The following is a 23,037-nucleotide window of genomic DNA, read 5'->3' as shown; positions in this document are numbered from 1 at the left end:
CGTTTAGATCCCAGAGTGGCAGTAATTACTCTTAGTCCCTCATGTCATCCCAACTGACCATAACCACAGTGACCTTGCAAGTATCTGTAAGCATTTCCTTACAGTGGTCTGAGTTGGAAGGCAGGTTCATGAGCAATCCTGTGCTTCTGGCTATCTTGGCAGGGTTGCGGTTCTCCCTGGTGGCAGGTTCCAGAGGACGGTTTAGGTATCTATCCTGCTGGAGGAAATGTAGGAAGGACCCACGTCTCCCATCAGGGTAGACCTCTGGAGCCAGATGCCTGTCAGGAAAGGCACGAGAGTAGGCAGGCCCTAGGAAGTCTGGCCTCTCTTGGGAGGAAAAATGCCACAGCTCTTGAGGATGTGCAGAGGGGGCCTTGGGCATAGACAGTGGGTACTGATCTATAGCCTTAGGACCATATTCAAGCAAGCTGCTGCTGCTGCTGCTGCTGCTGCTGCTGCTGCTGGTGGCACCATGTGCAAGAGATGCTTCTGGCCGTGGCTTTGTCCAAGAAGAAGTGAGACGCCACTGATTCGGGGGCATGCTGCTATCTGGAAAAGATTCAGACGTTATGTTAGGTATTTCCTCCAAATGTCCGAAATAGAAGTACTTTATTATTTCTGATTCAGGTATTATATATATAAACTTAATTTTATTATTTGTATATGAGAGAGAGGTGTGTATATAAGTTCAGGAGAATGGCCATAGCAGAGGCCAGAAAATAACTTCCCTTCCCTGATGGGTTGAGCTGAAGTCATCGGACTTTCTTAGCAAGTGGTTTTTACCCACTGAGCAATCCTTCCAGCCCCATAGTATATTTTTTGACTTGAAGTAAGCAGAAAATGTTTTTTAAAACCCACATTAACCACCATGTCCATAAATAGCTACTGCCCCCTCAAGATTTGTTTATATTATTTTTCAGACTGATTTTGCTTCATTAAAATATCATGAATATCATTGAGTGTGGTGTCACATGCTTATAATTTCATGCTCAGAAGACTGAGGCAGGAGGATTGGCTTGAGTTCAAGGCCAGCCTGGGCTAAACAGAGAATCTAAGAGTACTCTGGGCTACAGTGTAAGCACTGTGTCAAGAAACAAGCAAAACAAACATCCTCCCACTTTTTTTCAAGTTCTAATTTAATGTCATTACTTATTTCCAAGAGATTTATCCACAAACTTAAGTCCAGAAAAAAATTAAGGTAAAAACATTAAACATTCATTATTTTGACTGAATCCAGAATGACTGCTGAGAGGTACAACATGATTTAGAACAAGATAAAGTGGAAAGGCATCCCTCTTCAGGACGAGATACAGAAGCATGACTTTATTTTCATCAGGATCATTCTCTTTTGCTTAAGGACTAAGCTGTATTTTAGTTCTTTTTACTAAAGAAGTCTTTACATGGTATCAAGTTATTTGAGAGGAGATCAGCACATAGCTAATACAAACACTAGCTTTTACATGGCTCTATACTATTCTATAATAAGGCAATAATAGACTAACAAAGGTTCCATTTGTGGGCAGCTCACTTGTTCCCATTTTTTCAATATGTCACTGACATCTCAGTGAACAACTTTGCACATGTATCTTTGCACCTCCATGAACATTGGCTAACTAAGTGCTTGTTAAGTTGTCGCTATTGTTTAGCTCTATCTTATAGCTGATACTTTAAATATAGCAAATGGAAGGACTCCACAGAACTATATAAAGAAATTAGTTCTTACCTTTATTGGTCTTTCACACAATCTAGGTACTGAAACCTAATCTTAGACATGAAAATTGTAAGAAACTGGGCCATGGTAGCTAAGTATAATGGGCTGGTAGGGAACTGAGCAAGAGGAATGAATTCTGGGTAGGAAAGTAGTTGCCTGGTCCTCATCCTGCACCAGTAGAATGGTGACACTGCTTCTACTTGTCAAGTTCATGTGAACTGACTAAGGGATGGAATCTTCTTCAGTCCCTGTTCCAATTGCACTTAGGGGAACAGCCCTCTCTGAGATCTCAAAAGTCTACCATAGCCCAGCACATGAATGGATATTTTCCCATTTTCAGCATCCACTCAGGCAAGAGCAGGGAGCAAAGTTCTGCCAGAGGGTGCTTAAAGCCTGGAGCTTCTCATCTATCTAAGACAATGGAGAAGTGGGCAGGGAGGGGGAGCATGACTGTGATGACAAAGGAGAATTGGCTAGCAGGGGAGTCTGTCTGCGACACTGGTGCCCTTTCCCTCCATGGGCACCTCTTTCATCTGTCCTGAACATTTAGTTTGAATGGATTTTGTATAAAATGAAAAAGTATCTTAGAGGTCAGTGCAGCGCTGCTAGAGTGTCCCTACCCACAGTAGCTTTGCCCAAAATGTGGATGATAAACATAAAAGAAGCCAGATCACCTATGACACAGGCATTCAGATCAACATCTCATACCCCTCACAATGAGCAATGGTCATAGTAGGCTCTTCTGATGAAACAAAAGACTGGGAAATATATTGGGATATATTTCCTACAAGTAAATATTACTTTTGAAAGTGGATATTTCTAGCTACTAGCAACTCAGGGCACTGTGTGCCCTGGAACAGAATGATTAAGCTGATTTCATATAATCAGTGCCCATGCTTCATATTTAATGGGAGTACTGCATGTCCTAAGCACAAATTATAAACAAAGCCCAGCTCTGACAACTGGACATTTTCCATCTTAACTGGCTTTACAGATCTCATACATATGCCTCAGGTACTCACTGAATGTCTGAGATATGGAAAGCAGGGCCACAGAGGGTTTAGATTATTATTATTATTATTATTATTATTATTATTATTTAGATTATTTCTCTTAACTGTTTCTGTTCCAGTTAAGGGGACCTAAGCAATATACCATTGTCCTAAGTTCCATGTAGTCACTGGGTGTACCACAGTACAGTTTAGATGGGAGAATGTCATACACCCCAATGATTGTGAGTGGTCTGAGAGACCCACTTTCCTAGAGCAGGCTTGGATACTTGTGGCCCATTGAGCAGAGACCCTGCATTGGGTGGGCTACTCTTTCTCATGGTTCTTGGGTAACTATGCCTGTAGCACCGCCCATCTACTCTGTGGGCACAGGGTGATACCTTAACCATACCTTAGACTTTTTCAGGGTTGCTGCGGTGGTGACAATCTTACCCAAGTGCCTCCTCTTAATTTCTTCTGGATGCATGTGCAAGAGACCCCAAGGGATGACTTTGATGCTTTCTCAAATCCAAAGTGACTTGAATGGGCAGAGAGCATTTGAAAACATGGATTCAGGGCCACTTGAGGTAGTTTAGGATTTTTATTTCAGTAAGAATATACATGGCTTCCACTCAATAACTCCAACCCTAAGCATCTAGACCCCACCTCTTAGTTCCACCCATGACTGTAGAATTCCTGAGGCTGGTCGGTCTGAAGATCAGGAATGTCCAGAAAGTCTGAAAGTGTTACTCTCCAGTTCGCAGTAGTTAAGTTAAAGTGGTAGCCACTCCTCCTTCTCCCAAGAATATTCATAGATACCACCATTCCCACCCATGCACACTTTTGGAAACCCCAGAACCTTCTTGAAGGCCTTTCTTATACTATAAAGTTTGCATTCAAATCAGGTAATGATCCTGCCTCCATGCTTGGATGGGAGCCCAGAACTTCTATTCTGGACTAGTTTCTAGATGCACAAACTCTAACATCATCTTAGAAATATGAATCTCCAGTCTAGAGTGTATCCTGTTACTCTCTGTGGTTGTAACCTGCTTGTTTCCTTCACAGCAGGTTCTGGCTACATATCCCAGTGAATGTAAACACATATATTCAGTCACAAGCATTGGGGTATGTGAATACACACACACACACATATTAAAATTGCAAATATTTATATACACTCACAAATGTGTGCATGCATACACACATGCACACATAATACACACACCTCTTCACTGAACCTTTCTATTTTAAGGTAAGCAGGGAACTTGGCACTTTTCCACATTGTTAAAGCTGGAGGAATGACAGATTGGCATAACATATATACATATATATATATAATATATATGTGTGTGTGTGTGTATGTATATGTACATGTATGTATATGTATATATATATATTTGTGTGTATGTATATAGAGAGATATAGATATAGATACATACAGTCTGAACAATTTGTACAACCTCTTGACTGGGTATTTTACTCTGTTTGCTGTTACAACACGCCTGAGACTGGGTTTATTTAGCTCATAGTTTGGGATGCAGAGAGATCGGTCAAACACCAGCACTGGTGAAGCCACCCTACTGAATGGCCTCATTACAGAAGAGTGTATAAGTCTGATTCCATAGGGAGACAGGAAGCCAGGTAGCACCTTAGGGGTCAAACTCACTTTTGTATAAGAGCTCACTCTCTTGATAATTGAGGACTAATGCAGAGTCTCAGGAGAACTGCTTTAATCCCTTCTGAGAGGAGCAACCCACCTCTTAAAAGATACCGCCTCTCATATCAGCACACTGAAACATTACACAGTCAATGTGTAACCAAACTATAGCCTTGGTCACCTCACCAACAACAGTTTATCTTAAGGATATAATCAAAGATACAAGCAAAAAATTAGCTTCAAGGATGATTAAGGGTCTGTTAATACTATACTGAAAGGTTAGTGATAATCTAGATGTTATAAAATCAATGAATGTGGTTCTTATAAAACATGATGCTCTTAAGATAAAAAATGCTGTCATAGAATAACTAACAATGACACAAAGAGGTATCATTCTGCTTATTGTCAAATAAAAAGAGATTACAACCTATTATACACAAAGTGGCTTTGCGTAAAATTTGAGGTGTGTGCATTTTTGTTTTCAAAATTTTCAAAATGAGCATATTATTTTGAAGGTTAAAAAATTCTGTTTTTTGGGTTTTTTCCTTTTTTAATTTATTATATTTGTGTTTTAATTTTACACATCAGCCATGGGTTCCCCTGTCCTCCCCCCTCCCGTCCCTGCCCCCACCTTCCCCCAGCCCCTCCCCTCCATTCCCATATCCTCCAGGGCCAAGACTCCCCTGGGGATTCATTTAAACCTGGTGGATCCAGTACAGGCAGGTCCAGTCCCTTCCTTCCAGGCTGAGCAAAGTGTCTCTGTGTAAGCCCAAGGTTCCAAACAGCCAGCTCATGAACTAAGGACAGGTCTGAGTCCCACTGCCTGGGTGCCTCCCAAACAGTTCAAGCTATTCAATTGTCTCACTTATCTGGAGGGCCTGCTCCAGCTGGGGGCTCCACAGCCTTTGGTTCATAATTCATGTGCTTCCATTAGTTTGGCTATTTGTCCCTGTGATTTTCCAATCTTGGGCTCAACAATTCATGCTCTTACGGTCCCTCCTCTTTCTCAACAATTGGACTCCTGGAGCTCCACCTGGGGCTTGGCCAAGGATCTCTACATCCACTTCCATCAGTTATTGGATGAGAGTTCCAGCACAACTGTTAGAGTGTTTGGCCATCTGATCACCAGACTAGGTCAGATCAGGCTTTCTCTCGACTATTGCCAGCAGTCTACAGAGGATGTATCATTGTGGATTTCTGGGGACCTCTCCAGCACTCTACCTATTCCTGTTCTCATGTGGTCATCATTTATCATGGTCTCTTATTCCTTGTTCTCCCTTTCTGTTCTTGATCCAGCTGGGGTCTCCTGCTCCCCTAATATTTCTTTCCCTCGAGAAGAAGGATGTGGAGCAAGGGGAACTCTCCTCCATTGCTGGTGGGAATGCAAGCTTGTACAGCCACTTTGGAAATCAATATAGCACTTCCTTAGAAAATTGGGAATCAATCTCCCCCAAGACCCAGCAGTAGCACTCTAGGCATATACTCAAGGAATACTCAATCATACCACAAGGGAATTTGCTCAGCTATGTTCATATCAGCATTGTTTGTAATAGTCAGAACCTGGAAACAACCTAGATGCCCTTCAACTGAAGAATGGATAAAGAAAATATGGTATATATACACAATGGAATACTACTCAGCAGAGAAAAACAATGACATCATGAGGTTTGCAGGCAAATGGATGGATCTAGAAAGAATCATCCTGAGTGAGGTAACCCAGACTCAGAAGGATGAACATGGTATGTACTCACTCATAGTAGGATACTAGATGTAAAACAAAGATGACTAGACTGCTACACAACTCCAGGGAGGCTACCTAGAAAATGGGACCCTAGGAAAGACACAGGGATCGCCCAATGACAGAGAAATGGATGAGATCTACATGAAAATTCTGTTATTTTAAGACCATCTTACTATTCTTCCCAGACTGGCCCTGAGCTGGTCTCAAACAATCCTCTTGCCTTAGCTTCCTAAGTAGCTGGGACTACAGGTAAACCTCACTGCATCAGCTACGTGATTTTTAAATCCAAAACCAAAAAATGACTTGACTCATAAACCACCAAAATATGAGTTACAGGTGTGAAAGTAAATATATGATTGGTTGATTGCCTTTCTTCTGACTCTTTCACATAGTCTCCATCCTCCTTCCTTCTCCTCCTCTTTCCTTCTTCCTCTTTCTCTGACTTTAATACTAGTGCATTATAACCCCATGTGGCACTTTGTCTGAAACACACACACACACACACATACACACACACACACACACACACACACACACACACACACACACACACACCTTACAGCAGAAAAGTCCAACTTTTGGCCCGCACATTCTGCACATATTGACTTTGTGCTCTTTGTCCATGTGATTGGTGACACATGTCCCTTCATATTTTATTCACCCCAACAACAAAAATACATGATCTTTGAACTAACTAATGACAAAATCCCAGCAGAGTTGGAGAATCAGCTTAGAAAGACAGTCCTATTCTGGGACATCAAAGAGTCCTGGTTAGTCCTATCCTCTCTTTCATGGTCACTTCCTTGGGACACCCAGTCTCTCTTTGCTAGATATCCAGGTTCCTTCTCCTAACAGGAATTTTGGATGCAGCATGTAGGCTTGTATCTTCAGGTTGAGTGGCTGACAGCACTGCACAGGGAATCCTACCTTTGTGGTAAGATTCTGGACAGGTGACTGGACTAGGCACCTCAGTTTCCTCACCAGAAATATGGGTATGGTAATCAATAGGGTTGGTGTGAAGATAAGGTAAGATAAGCCATATGGCAGTTTCCAGCAAAAGGCCTTCACATGATAGTCATGATATATATGTCACAATATATAGATCCTCTCAGGTGCCCTCCAGTTACTGCCACCACCCCTAAAGGTAAGCACCATAGATTTGATTTGCTAGTCATTATTATTATTACTACTACTACTATTATTATTACTAACAAACTCCCCCAAATATCCTTCACTGACCTCAAACTCTCACTCACCCTACTTCAGTCTCCCAAGTACTGGGATTGAGATGTGTGCACTACACTCAACCAGCTTTGCTCATCTTTAGATTGTCTAAACTGTGGTCACTTTTGAGGAATGGAGTAAAGGCAGTTATTTCATGTGGTATCTGGCACCACACAGAGGCAAGGCACACACAGGCCCAAGTCCCCTTTTCTTACTGGAAAGGAAGGCACCAAGTTGGCAGTGCTCAAGGGACCATAAGCAAGTAGCAAGACTTTATGTCACATAGCTGTTCTCTGGGGATGAGAAGCATGGTGTTTCTTTGCCATCCCACTAATGGCGGCAGATAGGAAGTCTTTGTGATTGACCATAGAGGACCTGTACAGGCTCATGTCAGCACCCCTGACCTTCTCTTAATAGCCCTTGAGCATGTTACCAGGTCTAAGAATGTACCTGGGACTGGGGCTAGGAGAAAGGGGATAGGAAAAACACAGGTTAGGACAAGCCCTATGAGCACCACGACCATACCCTGACTCAAGAAATCAAAGCTATTGAACTTTGCCCAGATACTGACTCTGAAGTCCTCAGTGTCCTCTTAAAGAGGAGGTAACTCTAAAATCTCTTCAGCTATTTTATTTCCAAATGTACGCCTATTATATATTATACACATATAATTAAAAGAAACAAACAACTCAGACTTAGGGGAAGAAGCCAGGAAATTTGGTGGCATTTCCATATAGTCTCTATGTTTGGACCTTGCATATTTGGCTTGACAGAGTGCCTTTAGAATGTGTGCAAATCTTCTATGGGTGCCTATGAATGGGGGCCTGTTCTCCTCTGCCTGGCTGAGTGGTGCCGGGGCTGCCTGGGGTTGGCCTAAAGGGGTTGAGAGAATGCTAAGCAGCAGTCAGTAATGAAAGGCCACTTCATAAATACCCACTATGTTTGAGGCTGGCTGTGTGTCATATAACACCACCAATGAGAACCTCTACCAGCCTGGATTTCTTTCAAGGAGACAACCAAGCTTAGGAGAAACCTGACTCCTAGCTATGATAAGAGAAGCCTTGAGGGAGACAGTCTTTTCTTCAGTTGCTCAATCAGCTAATGAAATATTTGCCTAGTCCCAAACCAAATGAGACAACGTAAGGGGTCTGTGAGACTGTTGTGAAGAAAATGCAAAATCCGTGAAGCTAAGTGGAGAAGAAAGCCCTCATCTCTCTTTGGCCCAGGGAAGCTGGTTTTCTAAAGAAACAAGGCTATGCCCAAGGTTCCCTAGTAGGCAGCAGCTCCCTAGACTCATACAAGGTGAGGACACAAGTCCCAGAAAACACTAAAACAGCCACACAGTAAAGCCCTGTACAGCATAAAAGCTCATGGGAGGGGCCTGATGCTCTCTGATCCTAATGCTTTGAATGTAGGCCATCAAATCCATAACAGTCATTCAAAACAGCATGGCACCACCCTCACAAACACAACACTTGCTACTTGTCACTTGGAATCCATTATCTCACCAACTAATTGCAAACATCCTTTTGTAGTTTAATAATTGTCCATTAGCATCAAGAAAGCAGGTACAGGCAGATGAAGTGACCTACCCTGGGATCACACTCACAAGAAGTAGTAGAGCTGTCTGGCACCAAGGCTAACTGGTTCTAAGGCTATGCATCACGAAGCAGCCCTTCTCTGTAATGACCTTACCTATGGACTCAATGTGACTTGTCTTCTCTGAAACTCCCATTGGATCTTAATCTCTCTAGAGAGGTATTAAGAGGTACAAAATGTAGTTAGTCTATTGTGATTATAGGAGGGGCTTTGGGAGACAATTAGGGATTCAATAACGTCATCAGAATTGGTACTGCATGATTAAACTTCAAGTGGCTTTATGACAAGAAGGAGAGAAGCCACATAATATACATACTTTCCTGATCCCTTGCTATGTGATGCACTGCATTGTGACTCTGTCAACAAGAAGACAATAGCAGAAATAGGCCCTTGACCTTGGATCAGAATTCTGTGCCAAAATATTTTTCTTTTCCTTTTTTTGAGACAAGGTCTCATGTACTTCTATGCTGGCTTTGAACTCCCTATTTAGCTGAGGATGACTTTGAACTTCTGGTCTTCCTGCCTCCATATTTCACATGCTAAGATTATAAGGATGTGCTACCATGCCAGTTTTTGTGGTGCTGAAGCTCAAATCCAGGGCTCCAAACATGCTAGACAAGTACTCTACCAACTGAGCCACATCCCTAGCACAAATCCCTTTTCTTTGTAACATATCCAGTCTGTGTCGTTGTGCTGTGCTCCAAATCACAGTTCCATTCACCCAACCGGTATTTACTGAGTGACTTCCGTGAGTCAGGCATCATGGTAACTAGTTGGGAAACAGCACTTACCAGATTGAGTACCCACTGCCATATGCTCTTCCACATCATTCTAACCCACAAGATTCTCTGAGAAAATCACATCACTTACCTAGAAAATTGAGTTCTGTAAAAGTAACACATCAGATACACACTGATGCCTTGCCTACACCAGAAGAACAAAGGCAGGATGATGGACTCTGAACATAGGTGTCTTTGCTTACAGAAAGGAGCTTCACACATCTACTTTGCATAAACTGCCCCCAATTAGAGCCCCCCATAGTCAGCCTATAAAACAAGGTATCCAGCATGTGTGCTTGGCCACAGAAATAGCGAGCTCCTAAAATCAGTTGGGCCTCAGCCTGCATGAACATGTTGAGATAAAAGGGACCCACATTGCCTAACTCCATCAGACACAGGAGCCACAATGTCTAGAATCCAGGAATACTTTTAGAAGTCCAGAAATTCTTATTTTGAAACCAAAAGATTATGGAACTGATATTCTACGTATGAAAACAATTGCATACAGTCTGAATCAAGTCCATTTTTATACAAACAAAATTATAAATTGCAATTTTTGTGGAGGAAGGGACCTATGAAGGCAAAAGTGCTTAAGGTCTATGAAAGGCATACTGTGGCCCCTGCTCTATGGCCATGGCTTCCCCCAAACAAGTATTTTCATCGTGCATTGTGACATAGCTCTCTTGAGCAATAGACACCCCTGATCTTGTGAGGGGTGGGAGAGGGATGTGGCAAGACTTCTCATGGGCCTCCCTCTGGCCTAGCCTTTGCTTGCCAGATCATCCATCCACTACTGGCTGGCAGGAGGCTGGATTGTCCTTTATCTTATCGTGGATCCTTTGGTGTTCTTGCCCTCAGGCTAATAGTAATAATAATACCACTGATAAGCTGGTCAGAGTGGACAATGGCAGAGCTCTTAGCCTGTGCAGACTAGAACTCAGACTAGAAAACATAATCAAGGAACTGATGACAAAGGTGAGCTCATTTCATTAGGCACTGTCCATTTTACCCTAAATGTCTAATTGGTGTTTCTCAGTAGGCAGTGTGATGGGCCTTTGCCAGGCACACAGATATTCGAGAATATGGAGTACCACAAAGAGCCCCCTCCCTCCTACCACTCACCATTCCTGAGGATCACATTGTCACCCTGGCTCAAGGAACTCCATTCCTGGGGCCTCTTGAGCTTGCTCAGAGCTCTGGAGAAGTGCTCATCCACCACACTGCTGATGTCCCCTTGGAAGTAGGTAAAAACGACAGACCGGGCATTCCATTCCACCTTTACTGGTTTTTGACTGCTTTTGGGCATGCGGACACCAGTCTTCTTCATGTCTTCCATTGTGAGTGAGTGACACAGGAGATAGCTGTGAACCAAATGAAAAATGTCACTAGCCCTATTTTACCAAGTGGCTCAGTTGAAGTTTTGATGAATGGCATTCTTTTCTTTCTTTTTTTAATTGACACTTAGAGCATCAGAAGGACATTTTCATATGGATACATAATTTACTTTGACTATGTTGCCCCCATTCTTAAGGATAAACCAGTTTGCTCCTACAAGTACAGGTCCTCAGTGACCTCACAAGGAGCCACAGGGTTCTTGAAAAACAGCGAGCCCAATATAATGAGGGTTCAGGAAACAGCTTTCCAAAGTTTGGCCAAGCACTGATAGTGGCCATCTCTTACAAAAGGGGATTAGCAAGCAGCCAGACTAGAAAAGCACCAGGAGAGCATCGAGGCAAATAACATACAGAAGTATGTTCCTCCCAGATGGTCAGTCCAGAACCACCTCAGGCAGACTCCCTTGAGAGCTTGACGAAGCAAGCCAATGTGGTCTAGATACTGTCTACCAGCACTCTTTTCAGCCTGACTACTTCCATGCAAGAAAGTAAAAACTCCTGTGATACTGTCCTACAAAGAACACTGTCCATTTTAGAAGCTAGCAATTATAGCAGCACCAGCTCAAAGGTCTTCAGACACCCACATTCATAGCCAAAAAAAAGCTCTCCAAAACCCACTTTTATGACAGTATATGATAGCCACATTATTGGAAAACTAAAGACTGGATGTTCTGTTTGCCACTGCTCACCAGCTGTTTGCTGTATTGTCTTGGTGTTGGACTGCATTAATCACAGAAGCATTCCAACCCTGCCAGTTCCTTCATGTCCTTCCTTCAAGTTTGAATCTCTATTTGCACCAAGACTCCCTTTCCTAGGGGAAGTAGCCTGCTCCCTTTTCCTAGGAGAAGTAGCCTGCCTGGGACTGCATCTTTACCTTGAACAACCAGACTTGCTGTGTACTCTGGCTAATGGTATATTTAATCTATTCAATTTTGTGAATATAACAAAAAAGTGACTAGAGTTTTATATATTGCCTTTCTGTCTAGTCTATGAGATCCTATGTATCATGAAATCTTTCTTACAATTTTCTTGATGTCTGAGCACAAATTGGTGCTCAATAAACAATGGCTGAATACCATTTCACATAGTGGAAGTACAATGCAAAGAAATCATAGATGATTAGGAGTCAGAGGCATAACCTTGAGGTAGAGGGTAACAAATCCCTCCAGGTTTCATATTGTTCTTAGAAGAATTTGAATAGTGTGAATTCTTCAGCTAGTGTTCTATGATTCTTTTATGGTTAGATTATGCTAGGGACATTAGGAAGAAATCTGGAAACAAGAAGGGGACCTTTCTAATTAGTTTTGTTTTGGTTTTGATTTTTGAGACAAGGTTTCTCTGTGTAGCCATGGCTGCCCTGGGACTCATTCTGTAGACCAGGCTAGCCTCGAATGGGGATCTTTTTAAATGGCTCACTTTTTGGATTATTCTACCACAGCCATGCACACACAAATATTTCTACATAAATATTCATGACAGTTTTGTTTACAACCCCCCCCCAAGAAACTGATTAAATAAGTCTATTACTGGGAAAATACATTTTCTGTGATGTATTCATACCATGGAATATTACTTAGTAGTAAAGTAGAACAAACTAACACTACATAAAACACCAATGAATCTCATTATATTGAGTGAAAAATATCACATATTATATGATTTCACTTATATGAAACAAGCACAGATAACCTACAGTGCTCGAAGCTGGAATAGTGGATGCTTGTGGCATAGAGACTGAGGAGGAAGGGGCAAGAAGGAACCCTCACCACTGCTGAAGGTGTATACAACATGAAGGTGTATAGCAAGGTCTCTCTATGTAACCCTGGCTTATCTCAAATGTATACTCCTCTTGACTCCAACTCCTGAGAACTAGGATTGTAGGCACTGAAACACCACATGCTTGGCCATGTCTTACCTCTGTCTTTATGAGGGTGGCAGTTATTACATTAGTCAAAACTCATCAAACTATATACTGAAGGTCTATTTTACAGTAGGTGAATTATTACTCAATAAAAATACAATATATATTCAGATTCTTTGAGTTGTCTATACAAAGAAAAGGTATTAGGGATGATAAAGGAACAAATATATGGAGATGCTGGCATTTTAAATCTACAGTCTACAACAGCTATTTGTGCTGGAAGCTGTCCATGTTGTCTTCTCCAGTGTTTTGACCTTCAAAGTAGACATTATCACGCCCATTTTCAAATAAGCAAAGTAGATGTTAGAGAGGGTGAAATAAAGCTAGATAGTAGCAATGCTGGCATTCAGATTCAGGTCTCTCGGACTCTAGTCTGCCTGCCTCTAACTGTTCTGACTGATGAGTGGCAGTCTCCCCCCGCCCTTCTAGTCTCAGTCTCTCCACCTATCAAATGTGGGGATGGAGCAGACCTCTAGTCCTCTGAGTCATGAGCCAGGACACTAAAGCAAGGAATGCCAGCAAAGCCCCCAGTCTTCTCCCTCAGGGCTTTCGTTGGAGGCTCCAACTGTCTGATGCTGCAGGTGCCTCTTATTACCTTTGCAGGACAGTCCTCTCGGGCTCTGCCTTACCAGCAGCCCCTGTGGTTGGCTCTGGCTTGACACAGCTTGCAAACTCTTAGCTAAATTCCCCTGAAGCCACACAGAAAGAACTAGCCAGATTCTTGAGATAGCATGGCCACAATCACATTTCTAGTCTCACTGGGAACGGACTAAGAAAGCACATGTCAAATGACCAGGGAAAAGCTAGAGATCATGCCAGCTCACTTGGAGAGCTCACACTATAAACTATTAGAGACACTGAATCAACCACAAGTTCTACCACTGCCTCTTTTTTTCTCCGCACACACAGGAACACACAGTCAGCAAGTGTGACTTCTCTGCATCCAGCCTACAAGGAATTCTCTGGGCTACACTTGGCTCCATTGGAAATTGCAATTGATGGATATTTAAAGCCAGAGAGTTAAACTGGATGTTGTGACATATTCATGTGGTTCCAGCATAAAAAAAATCAAGTAAATCGACTCTAAAAGGACACACATTCTGATCATTGTCATTTGTTTTAATCCTATGAAGAACTAAATTTCACCACATCCCAAATCTTGAGTGCTTCATCTTTCAATGAAAGAGGCGTGGTCTGACCCGAGTCACAAAGATACTGCAAAGCTAACTCTAAGGAGATGTCAAGAACAAAAATAAAGACCCAGAGTGTTCCAAGGAGACCCTGAAATATTATCCAAACTACTGTAGAACATCTCCGAAGAAGGACTCCAAAGCCAGAAGCCTACCCTCCAGTCGTCCACACGACACTATAGACGCTTTTACCACACTCCTGCAAAACGCATCAAGTACTCCCGGAGTCGGGTGCAGAGTGAATGATGGCAGTTGTCAGTGACTAACTGGAGCGAAATCCCCCGAAAGACCAGATGAAATCGCACTGAGCACACTGTATCATGACTTCCAATTCACTCCCATGGGAATTCCCATCTGTCTTCTCACTCTCAAGTCCCCAGCTTCTCTTACCTTAATTCTCGGCAGTTACCTGAGACAGCAAAAATCCTCCTCCGGTTCTGAAACAGCTCAACAACTGTGGAAGCAGGAGCTGGGGATGTGGACCCTCCCTATGAGGTTTTCAACCCCTCTAGCTGGGGCTGTGAAAGGCGTTTCCTGCTAGCTATCTATTAAGAATGCAGAAAATGCACTCCAGCGAGTCAACCTGGTTGGGCACCTGCAGGAATGAGGAAAAGAGATAGCTGTTCTGTATTTCTCTACTTTTTTCGTTAAAAAGCACATTGTGGTATTGTCTCCTCAACTGGAAGCCAATTGTTTGCCCAAAACGTCTGTGCACAGAATTGGGTACATCTAGACATTGTTGTGGGGGTTCCATCAAACTGATGTCACACCACATTTCAGGAACTGAGAGGTCACAGAGGTTATCTCTAGTTTCTTCCCTTCTCCTTGAGAAGAAAAGGAGAGTCAGGCCCCTCAAATTCTGGTCTTGTCACAGCCTTCCATGGGCTGCAGAGGGAGCAAAAACTTTTCTGAGCCTGCAGTGCATAGAGATGTTAAAGCAGGGGTCTCCCATCTTCGTTTGAAAACCCTTCAGTAGTAATTATCTCAGTAAGTGGTACCTTTTATTTTGGCCTCAAAACTTGGATCTGTTATTTGATCCTGTGTTAAGCAGTTTTCTATGAGTGTGTCCAGATACCTCAGAACCACAACGGCAAAGCAGAGCAGCAATTCTCAACCTGCTATCTCAAACAGATATCCTGAATATCAGCTCTTTACATTATGGTTCATAACAGTAGCAGAATTACAGTTATGAAGTAGCAACGAAAATGACTTTATGGTTGAGAGTCACCACAACATGAGGAACTGTATTAAAGAGGTCACAGCTCTGGATAAGTGAGACAGTTGTTTAGCTTGAACTGTTTAGGGGAGCCCCAGGCAGTGAGACCGGGACCTGTCCTTAGTGCATGAGCTGGCTTTTTGGAGCCTAAGGCCTATGCTGAGACACTTTGCTGGGATTGGAACCTGCCTCAACTGAATGAACCAGGCTCTGCTGACTCCCAGGGGAGACCTTGCCTTGGAGGAGGTGGGAATGGGAGGTGGGTTGGGGGGGGAGAGGACAGGGGAATCTGTGGTTGATATGTAAAACGAATAAAAAATCTCTTAATAAAAATAAAAGAAAAAAAAGATCTTAAAAGAAAAAAAAAAGAAAGCTGAGAAAAGAGGGCTAGAGAGATGGCTGTTCTTCCAGAGAACCAGGGTTCAATTCCCAGCACCCACAAGGCAGCTCAAAATTTTCTGTAACTCTAGTTCCAGAAGATTTGACACCCTCACACATACACACATATAGGTCAAATACCAATGCACATAAAATTAATTAATTAATTAATTTAAAAAAAAGAAGACTGAGAAACACTGACACTTAGAGTGATTTATTTTGACTTAACAGTTTCTGAGGTTTCAGCTGACAGAGCAAAACATCATGGGTTAGGAACACATGTCAAAGGAAGCTTCATACCCTCTAGTGACCAAGAAGTAAAACAAGTAATAGGTTTCAATATTCTTTTCAAGGGTGTGCCACCAATTAGCAAACCTCTTTCTACTAGGTCTCATCTCCTAAAGGTTCCACTATCTACCATTATGCTTTATGCATATATATAATCTTTATATATACATATATAATACATATCACATATACATATATAATATGAATGTATTGTATATGTGCATATATAATAGTATATTTGTATATATAATGATATATCTGTATATATCATTAGGTGTGATAAGCACTGTGAAGACAAAGTCAGTAAGTAATGGGAAATAGGAATGCTGGAATAGGGTGATCATTCACAGAGTGGAGTGAAGAAAGAGCTTTCCAATAATGTGACCTTCAGCAGAACCCCGAGGAGAAAAGCATGTGGACCTCTGCTTCCTGATCCCTAATGGAAGTTCGTTTCCAAGAGGGAAGATCATATTTTTTCTGCTCACGGTACAGTAAAGAGACAGTGTGGCTGGGAAGGAAAGGGAGAGGGATGTCTTAGGAGGGACCCTATGTCATAAGCTCTCACCTGCCACACCAAGGTTTTTTTGGCTTTTTCTGTGTGTAATAAAGAAATTCAATCCCCAGGGGATTTAAAGGAACACATCACAAATTCTAAAGGTTCTGCCTTCCAAATGCTTTCCAGGTGATGCTTTCTCATCATCACCAGGACAACATCTTATCTTAAATAGATTCCTGCTTCTACTTTTTCGCCTTCCAACCCATCCATCCCAAGACAACCATGATGATCATTTTTGAACATACACAGACTCCAAGAATCCCTGTGCAAAAGCTTCTATCTTGCAAGAGCTCAGCCTACAAAGCCTTCCGTGAGCCAGCATCCCTTCATCCCTGTTTTCATCTTTTCCCAATTTTTATTACTTTTAGGTTAGTATATAAAGTAACAGATTTTATTATCACACGGTCATACATGTCATTATGTTTTGCTGCTATTTGTCTCCCTCTCCCGCTATCTTTCCTCATATCTGGTGTGCCCTTCTGGAGGGTTCCTTTCCTTCCCTGAGACAGTAACTCACTCTGCTTTCTAGCATATATATTCCATTGCCCTCGCTCTTCTCCACTTCTCTAATGTTTTTCTTGTGTGTGTGTGTGCACCTGCACCACGGAAACACACATATTTATACACGCACACCGCAGAAAGAAACATATATTTACACACACACACACACACACACACACACACACACACACACACACATATATATATATGTGAATTTAAATCTAGGTTCTGTATATAAGAGAAAAATTGTCTTTATGAAACTGGCTTATTTTGCTTAACAATTTCATCCATTTTCTTGCAAATGCTTTTATTTTTATTTCATTCATGGTTTTATTTTTCTTTATGGCTGTGTACATTTTTATTGTGAGTGTACACCATATTTTCTTCATCCTGCCATTTACTGATGAACACTTAAGCCGATTTCATATCTTGGCTATTGTGATGGGTGTGTAATTGTCTCTGTCATATGAGGGTTTAGGGTCCTTCACGTATATACAAAAGTGGTATAGCTGGGTCATACGGTAGCTCTATGTTCAGGCTTCCTGAGAAACTTCCATCCCTCTATCACTACCTCTTACTACTCTCCTTCCTTTGTACTATGACGTACTGGCCTCCTGGAATTTTGAACATGTTAGGGACCTGCTAGTCTTTACCCTTGCTACTGCTATAACGCTCACACTCCAGGCATCCCCATGCCTTGCTCTCTCACTTCATTCAAACAGCTGCTCAGTTGCTTCTCTATAACTCTCCTACACAGAGCAACAGTCTTTTTTTTTCCTTTTTTTTTTTTTTTTTTTGGTTTTTCGAGACAGGGTTTCTCTGTGTAGCTTTGCGCCTTTCCTGGATCTCTGAAGACCAGGCTGGCCTCGAACTCACAGAGATCCGCCTGGCTCTGCCTCCTGAGTGCTGGGATTAAAGGCTTGCATCACCACCGCCCAGCAACAGTCTTTTTTTCTGTTCTGTTCATCCACATTTTATTTCATTGTGGCACTATCTTTGGCCATGTTGCATATTTATTTAGAGTTTCTCACAATTTATAAAATAATGCCTAATACATAATAGGGACACAGTAAATACTTATTGAGTGGACTTATGAGATATGAAGAGAGAGATGAGTTCTTAAAGTGTTCACATAAATAACTGCAAAGGTGATGAATCAATGATGTGTACTAAAAACGCTGTAGGAAGGAATCCTGACTTAATCAGTGAAAAAGGAGACTCCTCTCCCAGTAGAAGGACTGCTGGAGTGTCAGTGGGGTGACGAGGTCCCAAACACTGAAAAAGAGTTGACAAGAGGAGCAAGGGGTGCTGTAAGGTGAAGAAACAGTTGGAGTAAAAACCCTAAGGTGCCAGAGAGGCCTGGCAGATCTGAGTAGCAAGACAAAGGGGGTATATATAATTTGTTTTGTGTGTGTGTGTGTGTGTGTGTGTGTGTGTGAGAGAGAGAGAGAGAGAGAGAGATAGAGACCATAAATTTGAAAGGGAGTGAGGAGATACATGGGAGGATTTGGAGGGAGAAAAGGGAATTATATTTAATCTCAAAGGAAAAAGAAATAATAAAAATAAAAAGGGACACACACACACACACACACACACACACACACACACACACACACTGAAAAAGAGGCCATGAATTAGAAATAAAGCGCGGGGGGTGGGGATACCTGGGAGGGGATCTGGAGGGAGAAAAGGGAAGGTGAAGATGATGTAATTATATTAATCTCAAAAAGTAAAATATTTTAAAATAATGAGCTGGGAAGGTAGGCATGGCCCAAAATGAACAGAGTTTTAAGGCCACATTGAAGAATTTATCTTTTCCCTAAAATACTAAGAAGCTCTTCATGGGTTGTATAGTAAGGAGTATGGGCTAAGAGAGGCAGCATCTTCGGCTGTGTGGTTTTTGAGACAGAGTCTCTCTATGTGACTCTGACAGGCCTGGAATTTGCTGTGTCGGCCATTCTGGCTTTTGCTTCCTGAGTTCTGGGATGAAAGATGTGCACGACCACACCCAGACAGATGTGCATTTTATAAACACCAGTCCAGCCAGAGTGAAGCAGAAGGAGTAAGGTAGTCAGTGATTGGAAATAAACAGAGGGCTCTTCTCATGACTTACTAAAGAGACGATGTTAGCTGCATGTGCCCACATAAGTGGGCTTGGCAGATGCCTATCTACAGAACAAAATCAACAAGGCTAACCCCTGGACTCAAGGACCATATGAGTCAGTGGGTGACTGTGCCTTTTTGCCTGAGCCATGGTACACTGGAAGACTGTTGTTGTCTTTGGAAAGAAAAGACAAAGCTCCACTTTGAGAATATTCTTTTGAAGAAGCAATGAGAATTCCATCAGGACAGATGTCTGGGTCAGAGACATCACTGTGGGATTTTATAATTTTCTAATTTTTTTTTAAATATCACAAGCACTATTGGGAAGGAACAGGCAAGGAGGCAAAACAGAAGAGTGCCAATATCCTAGAGCCAGACTGCCAAACAGTGCTAAGACACAGAAAGTTTGGACAGTTGGGACTGGAAAGGGTTTGCTAGAGTCAAAGCCTAAGGGATCAGACACGACCTTAGTGAGAAGTGTATGCTTGAGTGATAAAGACAAAGAAAGCATCAAGAGGGATGGGGAAATGGGAGAGGAAGAGCTAGTATTGATGATATACAAAGAGCTTTGCAGGAGTTTGAAGGGGAGAGGGGAGAAACAGAACAGAATGTAGGATGAGAGGATCTCCTGTTGCTTCTTTTAATTAAAGGAATAGATTTTAGTGTGATTAAAGGCCAATGGAAAAAGTCCAGCTGGGAGCAAGAGGGTGAGTATACTAGAAAAATTATGTTGCTTGCAGGAGAATTAATCAAGTGGAGATAATCATTGCAAGCAAATCAAGCCAGCCTCAGACAAATGCCATATGTTTTTTTTTTTCTTATCTGTGGTTCCTAGGCTTTATATCATGAGATAAAATCATGCACATATACATAAAATGAAAGCAGAAGTAAAAATGTCTAGAGGAACAAAGGAGACATCTAGGAAGAAAAAGAAAAGAAAAGTTAGGGTGTAATGCGAATCTTAAAAGGTCTTATTAATAAAAACAAAAAAACAAAAAAACAGTGCCAGCTATTGGGGTAAATTCTGAAAGATCAGAGAGACAGAACAAGCCACAGCTAATCTTACCTCGCCAACTTCTCAGCCGGTCCTGTTTCCTCAAACTGGAAGCCTCTGAGTCCTCATCTGAGTGGATCTCAGCTGAACTGCTGCTCAAAGCCTAAAGGCTTAAAAGCCTCTAGTTCCTGGTCCTCACACCTTATATACCTTTATGCTTCCAGCCATCACTTCCTGGGGTTAAAGGTGTGTGTCACTATGCCTGGCTGTTTCCAGTGGCTTTGAACTCACAGAGATCTGGATGGACCTCTGCCTCCCAAGTGATAGGATTAAAGGTGTGTGTGCCACCATTTTCTGGCCTCTATGTCTATCTAGTGGCTGTTCTGTTCTCTGACCCCAGATAAATTTATAAGGGTGCACAATATATTAGGGAACACAATATCACAACATGTCCCATTTTTTTGTCTAAAATAAAGAAGTTATAACTAATATAAGAAAAAGTATATACAATAAGTATATACAATATACACAGTCAAGAATTGCATTAACAATGTCTAGTCCATCAACATTTGACAGACTCAGACAAAAAACTCTATTATATAAATTAACAATGTCCAGTCCATTAACATTTGACAAATTCAGACAAAATATTTCATTATTCATCCTATTTTGGTGAGTCAAATATGAAGTTTGTATATAATATACAAAAATCTAATCCAATATAAAATAATTAAAACAAGTAGTTCCTGCCGGGCGTAGGTGGTACATGCCTTTAATCCCAACACTCAGGAGGCAGAGCCAGGCAGATCTCTGTGAGTTCGAGGCCAGCCTGGTCTACAAAGCAAGATCCAGGAAAGGTGCAAAGCTACAAAAAGAAACCCTGTCTTGGAATAAATAAATAAATAAATAAATAAATAAATAAATAAATAAACAAACCAAGTAGTTCCTTTATAAAAGTAGATTCAATAATCTATCTTTTTATCTTATCATATCCATATTCTTTCTTTTTTCTTTTCATAGTAGATTCAATAATCTACCTTTATCTTATCATTTCTATATCTTCCTTTTTTCAGAGTAGATTCAATAATCAACCCTTTTAACACCTCTTGGGAATGTGGGCATCATTTTCTTAAAATTACTTCCTGCTTTCTGGGGGTGAAGACATCTTTATGAGATCACGAAAAGAAAATTTTGGGGTTAATTGTCAAGTCCTGAAAGAGGTAGCTGTATCATTTGTTGTCCAGTCTCTGCACAATCAGAAGGTGCAGGGCTTGTCTCAAGTCCTTGCTCGAGTTGTCTGTGAATCTGGATCATCTCAGCTAGCCATCTCAAAATTGGCCTGGGCAGTTTGTAATCCAAATCAGCTTAATGGCTTTATCATAGTTTATGTGGAATCATCATTGTGGGATCCCTTCATCTGTTTGGAAGACTTCAAAATCTCTGTTAGGCGTGGTCATGCTTCACCGCAGAAATTTTTTCTTTGGGTGCCTCCTCTGTGGTTTGGAGCACTATCAATTGTATCTGTGGCAGAATTGTGTCTCACAGCCAGGCCCAAGTTTGTAATACAACAGGTTCTGTTCTTCTTCACCAAGATATTGATTTTAAATCTCTGGCTTTCCTTGGGTACCAACAATCTCCATGTGAAGAAGGTAAGACCACTTGCCATGGACAGAGCCAGTTTGATCATCCCTTCCACTGTAACAGTGTATCTATTCAAGTTATCAAAAAGGGATCCATGCTCATGGTAATCCAATACCAGTTACAGCTGAGTCCATGTACCATTGTCTTTGCTGTATGCTGCTATAAATCCTAGGACGTTTTCATGTTGTAACATCAGTCTGATAAGTCTTTTCCTTTTGGAACCATGAACATCTTCCCTAGAAGAGAATATCTTCACAGCAACTTCTTCTACCCACTTGCCTCGCCAAACTTCTCCAAACTGACCTATGCCAATGCTTGTTTTTTTTTTAAATTTTATAATTAATTTAATTTTACATAGCAGCCACGGATTCCCCTGTCCTCCCTCCTCCCACCCCCTCACCGTTCCCCGAATCCACCCCCAATTCCCACCTCCTCCAAGGCAAGGACTCCACTAGGGATTCAGCTCAGCCTGGTAGATTCAGTTGAGGCAGGTCCAATCCCCTCCTCCCTACACCAAGGCTGAGCAAAATGTCCCAGCATAGGCCCCATGGAACTATTTAGGAGGCCCCAAGGCAGTGGGACAGGAATCTGTCCTTAGTACATGAGCTGGCTTTTTGGAACCTAGGGCTAATGCATTCTTGTAACACAATGGTCCTGGCAATTGTTCTCTGAACAAGCAGCAGTAAACCATCTCTGGTAGCAGCATCTCTGTTGTCCCCAACACAATGAGAAGCAGCAGGCAATACAGAGAAGCAGCCACCACTTACAAGTTCCTGCTGCCACCGTTTGTGGCCCAGACAGACCCATATCCAGCTTCTCCTCAGCAAGCCTCTCAGGCTGGCCTTGAACTGGGGATCCTCCTGCCTCTGTCTCCTTCAGCAAATCCTACCTGAGTGTGCCACCTCAACTGGCTGCGTGCAGCTCGGGCCTGATCCGGGCTCTGCAAGGCCACAAGCAAGTGGCTTTTGCAAGAATCTGTACCCCACAAATTGGGCACCAAATGTAACACGAATCTTAAAAGGTCTTATTAATAAAAAACTCAGTGCCAGCTATTGGGGTAGATTCTGAAAGATCAGAGAGACAAAACAAGCCACAGCTAACTTCACCTTGCCAACTTCTCAGCCAGTCCTGTTTCCTCAAACTGGAAGCCTCTGA

General features: G+C 42.0%; 1 protein-coding gene across 1 annotated transcript; it reads right to left on the bottom strand.

The window, feature by feature from the left end:
- Nucleotides 1-31: 31 nt before the first annotated feature.
- Vgll1 (vestigial like family member 1) lies at nucleotides 32-11,036 on the bottom strand. Its single transcript, XM_036175555.1, has 4 exons — nucleotides 10,823-11,036; nucleotides 6,703-6,742; nucleotides 2,211-2,275; nucleotides 32-549 (listed from the first exon to the last, which is right to left on the bottom strand). Exons 1-4 carry the CDS (start codon nucleotides 11,034-11,036, stop codon nucleotides 32-34), a joined length of 837 nt encoding a protein of 278 aa, XP_036031448.1.
- Nucleotides 11,037-23,037: the final 12,001 nt, after the last annotated feature.

Source organism: Onychomys torridus, chromosome X (assembly GCF_903995425.1).
Source record: "Onychomys torridus chromosome X, mOncTor1.1, whole genome shotgun sequence".
Lineage (NCBI taxonomy): Eukaryota > Metazoa > Chordata > Mammalia > Rodentia > Cricetidae > Onychomys > Onychomys torridus.
This window is presented reverse-complemented; position numbering and strand designations above follow the sequence as displayed.

Coding starts and splice junctions, on each gene's coding strand:
- Vgll1 (XM_036175555.1), bottom strand. CDS start 11,036: ATGGAAGACATGAAGAAGACTGGTGTCCGCATGCCCAAAAGCAGTCAA. Junction 2,276..6,702: donor ATGGACAAAGAGCACAAAGT/CAATATGTGCAG, acceptor TTCATTTTATAC/AAAATCCATTCAAACTAAAT. Junction 550..2,210: donor CATGGAGGGAAAGGGCACCA/GTGTCGCAGACA, acceptor AATCTTTTCCAG/ATAGCAGCATGCCCCCGAAT.